The sequence below is a fragment of the Nicotiana tomentosiformis genome, chromosome 11 (assembly GCF_000390325.3).
Source record: "Nicotiana tomentosiformis chromosome 11, ASM39032v3, whole genome shotgun sequence".
Lineage (NCBI taxonomy): Eukaryota > Viridiplantae > Streptophyta > Magnoliopsida > Solanales > Solanaceae > Nicotiana > Nicotiana tomentosiformis.
In genome coordinates this window covers 46804050-46809339 of record NC_090822.1, presented here as the reverse complement: position 1 = coordinate 46809339, position 5290 = coordinate 46804050, and the positions used below count along the sequence as shown (strand labels likewise).

At 33.5% G+C, this 5290-nt stretch overlaps 1 protein-coding gene across 1 annotated transcript; it reads left to right on the top strand.

Annotated features, from left to right (window-relative positions):
- Positions 1-3488: 3488 nt before the first annotated feature.
- On the top strand, positions 3489-4844 carry LOC138901387 (uncharacterized). The gene is made up of 2 exons (XM_070189146.1): positions 3489-3807; positions 4411-4844. Exons 1-2 carry the CDS (start codon positions 3489-3491, stop codon positions 4842-4844), a joined length of 753 nt encoding a protein of 250 aa, XP_070045247.1.
- Positions 4845-5290: the final 446 nt, after the last annotated feature.

The window sequence follows — 5290 nt, the reverse complement described above, 5'->3', positions numbered from 1 at the left end:
TCATGACTTGTACCACCAATCCTTGGGTTATTGTATAAAAATTCAGTTATTTCTCCTATTGATTTCATATTATTATTATTTGAGTTGTGTTGAGACTTACGTAGCGGGTTGAGTCAGGTGTCATCACGACTAGGCGAATTTTGGATCGTGACAGTCTCTTCCCATGTTTTCTTTGGTCATGAGCTGCAAGGTATTTTCCATGTAGCTCTTCTGCAGAAAGAATGCCTCCTGGGTATTAGCTTCCCAACTGGTGACTTCCTTTCAACTTGTAATCCTTGATTGAATTTACGTTTTGCTGTTAATGATCCTGTAGGTGCTTCATATTTGAAATATGGATTGCACTACATGCGATTCTTCAAAACAATGCCTATGGTGATATATATACATTCAAAGTGATTCCTGAATCATGGATTGTATTATTTCTGATGTAAAGTCGAGTCCAATCCGTTTCTAAACTCCTTATATTCTTAATCTATGAGTTACCAGAGAGTGCCTTCTGATGGTTATTCCACGTATCTGTCTTATGCACTCAAAGTTAATTATTGGTCAAACTAATGAGCTCTTAAATTCTTTAAATTGCCAATTTCGAAACATACGTGCAAACCCGAAAAATCATCGTACAAGTCCGTGTTAGTTATTCCGCCGGAGGAAACACATAGGAAGAAAGTCGTTTCTCATAGAATGCCACTGTTGTGTCCAATATTTCCTTTTTCTCTTTCTTCTATGTTTTTTTTGTTTATCTATGACCTAATTATTTCACCCCCACCCCCTCTTTAGCTTACACTATGTATTTTCTATTTAGGTGTTGGAGTTGTTTAGAATACTGCAAAAGTTGAACCAGGTTTCATTGTTGCTAGTTTTTGGCAATCAAAATGAGTTGATAAATTAAACACTCTTGTGTGATTACCTAATAAACATTTATTTAAGATTTGCTTACAGGTTGTGGAGGGTGTAAAACTGCTACTGGTGCCTGCGAATTATTGGGATCGATAATGACAAGAAGAAAAATGAGTGTGAATGCAATGATAGCTTGCTCAAAAGAATTAAAGTTTTAAGTTTTTAAAATATTTCAATTGGAAAGTTGAAAAAGTCAAAAGAGTTGACAAGATTAGGGGTGACAGATTGACATGAACTGAGATGCAAGGTTCGTTACAGCTCGCCCTTATCTAACTACTTTTTTGAGTAAATATATTTGGAGCTCTGATTACTTGGATGATAGGAATGAGGACTACGGATTAATATTACAAAACTGATATCTATAAATGGTTTTGCTATGAAATGGAAGCAAATGAAAAGGAGATTTGGGGATGGTTTCTGCCTGAAGAATGAGTATTTTTCTTCCATGCCTACACCCTTTTGAAACTCTGAATAAGCTATAATATGGAATTACTATATTGAGACATATCTGCTGGTTTATTCTTATTTCTTTCAAATTTATTGGTTTATTATTTTTATTTTATTTCTAATGATAGATTGGCGAAGCTATTTAAATCCCACTCCTAGATCCCAATGTTCTTTTAGAATTCATTTGAAATTTCTACAAAAATCTCTTACATTCTCCTTATAGTGTTTTTCTGCAACGTAGCTCTTCTTTTTTGTTTATTGTAGACTTTAAATTGTACAAGTGTTCTTATATTCTTTTAACAAACACTGTTTCTTTCTAAAATTTTATATTGAATCAATATACAACAATGGGAATGATACAATACTAAATCATTAATTTATAGCATTTGCCAATGTCACACTCTGACTATTTTAATCAGCTGTAATTGAGAATGATTATTACAAAGGAAAAAAGAGGACCTATGTTTTTATTTTCTTTGACTACCGCGCGAGCACAGGCACATTGACTAGTTTAATATAAGGAAAAAGGGAGATTTTTTCATGTTTGTGAATTTAAATACTAAAGATTAAGTTTCAAAGCCGTAAAGTTTCATATCATTAATTTTTCTCTATTAAATTAGGGGTGTTCAAAATCGAATCGAAAACGAAAATCGAACCTCAAAAGTAGCTTAATGGCTTATTGGTATTGGATTATCGGTTTAACGGATGGGAAACAGATTGAAATTTTATTATTAACGGCTTATCAGTTTGGAGGCAAATTATTCAATTTTCTTATCGGATAAACCGTTAACCCGTTAAGAATATCCCTTCCACAGTTCCACTTATCCACTATTACTCTACTAAAAACCCTAAAATCAAAAATTCCGAATTTCTAATTTCCCTCAGATCTCAGAAGTCAGAACCCAACCCTCTCGCCTCTCCCTCTCGCGTCGTCTCTCACTCTCAGACTCTCTACTCTCTGAAGTCTAAAGGTTGAGGCAACACTACAGTCAACACAACAACAACAACAACCCAGCCGCTGCCTCTCGCCTCCCATTCTCTTCTCTAATATTTTCCTTGTTTCCTCCATACATCACCTCTAATCTCAGAACCTCAGTTACGGCCATAGCCAGAGCTGCAGACGGTATGTTTCTTTTTTCTCCTTTTTTAATCTTTACTTGATGGTCGAATCTTTAGTTCTCTTATTGATAAAATAAACCAAATCTATGTCAAAAATGTGGGAAAATATCAAAATTATTCTGGAGATTAAAAGAGGAATTTCGTGACAGAAGAATGTCATTTTCCTCGTCATACTTTGTCTAGAAATAAATTTACTTTCTAATTCGATTTTGATTCAGTTCTAAATGAAAAATACTTCTTCATCATCAAAAAGATTGTAGCTTTTTTATCATTCGTATTCATTCCTTTTCTTTTCTTGTTGCAGTGACTCATAGCATGGCTGAAAATATACAAAGTGATAAGGTGATGGGTGAAAGTGGAACTTCTAATTCAAATACAATAAGTCAAAGTAAAACAACGGAGTCAAATATAACCCCAAAAAAAAGAAAAAAAGTTGTGTTGTGTGGGATCATTTTACATAAATTATTTCTTCCGAAGGGAGTACAAAAGCAAAATGTGACTATTACTTTATTGAGTATTATTTTAGACAAAAGACGGTACCTCGACACTTCTTTCTCATATGTTTAAATGTCCTAAACACCCTGCTATTGTTGATAAAAATAATCAAAGGCTTTCAATCTGTTCCGGGGAGTAGTCAGGGTGACGTAGATGTTGTTACTTAGAAATTTGATCAAGAAGAGTGTAGGAAGGCGTTATGTCGTATGGTAATAGTTGATGAGCTTCCTTTCAACTTTGTTGATAAAGAAGGTTTTAGAGACTTTATGAAAGTGGCGCAACCTTAATTTCGAATCCCTTCCTGTAGTATTGTAAATAGGGATTGTTTTGATCATTTTAATGAAGAAAAGTAAAAGTTGAAGTAGTCTTTTATAGAAACAAAACAAAGAGTATGTATTACCACTGATACCTGGACTTCTATACAAAGAATAAATTACATGTGTATCACTGCCCATTGGATTGATAGTGAATGGAATATGCTTAAGAGAATAATTAATATTTATCCTATTGTTAGCCATAAAGGCGAAGATATGGCAAATGGTATTGGTAGGTGCTTACGTGAGTGGGGGATAAATAAGATCTTTATTGTTATAGTTGATAATGCAAGCTCAAATGATGTGACGGTAAAAGAATTGTCTAAGCAATTAACAAAACTGGGAACTAATTTGTTGAACAGTAATCACCTTCACGTGAGATGTATGGCTCACATCACGAATCTTATGGTCCAGGATGGTTTAAAAGAATCTTCAGTGTCTATTGAATGTGTTAGGCATGCTGTGAGATATGTTAGGCAGTCTCCTGTGAGGTTGAAGAGGTTTCAAGAATGTTTTGATGATGAACAACTCAATTGTAAAAAAACTTTATGCTTGGATGTTCCAACTAGGCGAAATTTCACCTGCTTGATGTTGCGTAGGGCTATTGAATTTGAAAGTGTATTTTAACATTATGCTTCTAGTGAAATTGGCCTAAAACATTATCTTGAGCATTCTTATATTGAAGTTCGAATTCCTACAGGTGAACGTTTGAGTAGTGATTGGGCGAATGTAAAAAGAATTGCAAACTTTCTTGAAATCTTCTATCTTCTTACTTTGAAAATATATGGATCACGTTATGTTATATCAAATATTTATTTTCTTGAAATTTATGCGGTTGTTATTTATTTGAAGCAATTGATAGCAAATGAATATACTATTTTAAGTGAAATGGCAAAGAAGATGAAAGAAAAGTTTGATAAGTATTGGGGTGATCCAGGAAAAATGAACAAGATAATTTTCATCTCATGTATTTTGGATCCATGTTAGAAGCTCGAATCAGTTGGCTATGTACTTGTAAAGATGTTTTGTGAAGATCCGGGGGCAACTATACAAGCAGAAGTGAAAAAGTACATGATTTTATTATTTAGTAAGTATGTAAAGTCCAGCTCAAAAGGTGTCGCGCTTGCTTTATTTTCAGATTGTTCTTTATTGGACACTTCTACTTCTGGGCTTTCTGGCTGTCAAGTAAGCACCCAAAATACAGGACTTTTAGAATCACTCATGCAAGATCTAAAAAAATATAAAACTGTGAGTGGAGGTGTGGATACTAGAACAGAATTAGATAAATATTTTGGTGAAGAAACTGAGGATGACACTAAAGAATTTGATGTTCTTCTTTGGTGGAAATTGAACTCAACTAGATTTCTTATTCTTGCAGAGATAGCTCGTGATGTATTAGCTATTCCAATTTTAAGTGTGGCATTCAAATGTGTATTTAGTATGAGAGGACGTCTTCTTGATTCATTTAGGAGTTCATTAACTCATAAATTGGTGCAAGCTCTAGTGTGTCTTCAAGATTGGCTTCGAAATAAAAAATTAAAACAACCTATTAGTGTTGAGGAAGATACTTGATAAAATCGAGCAGCTTAAAGAAGGTAATAATACTGTTTCTATATTTGTTGTATATTAGTGTTGTGGATATGCTTATATTTATCGCACGACTTATTATTATAATTCTTTTCTTCAGATTTTGCTAGCGATGGAAAAGATCCTTTCGTAATTGACGTGTAGTGTTAATATATCTGGTAAGAATTCAAATTGTAATATAGTGGTAATAAATCTATTAATATATTTATCGCATGACTCATGTGTGTTAGTGCTTAGTTTAATGTTCTAGCGAAACTAGTTTATGAGGTTGTCTGGATTTATACTGTAATTGCCTCTTTTCTGGAAATGTATGGACTTGTAAATTATATTTTGTCTAGTTGGCTACGCTCGAATTATATTTTTTTCTACAAGTTGGATATTCGAGCATACTTTCTAGAACAGTATGGCCTTCTAAATTACATTTTGTCTAC

What these genes read in the sequence shown, in the direction of transcription:
- LOC138901387 (XM_070189146.1), top strand. Translation starts at nt 3,489, where the DNA reads ATGGCAAATGGTATTGGTAGGTGCTTACGTGAGTGGGGGATAAATAAG. An exon ending in TGATGATGAACAACTCAATT is followed by an intron (nt 3,808 to 4,410) that starts GTAAAAAAACTT and finishes CTTTATTTTCAG; the next exon opens with ATTGTTCTTTATTGGACACT.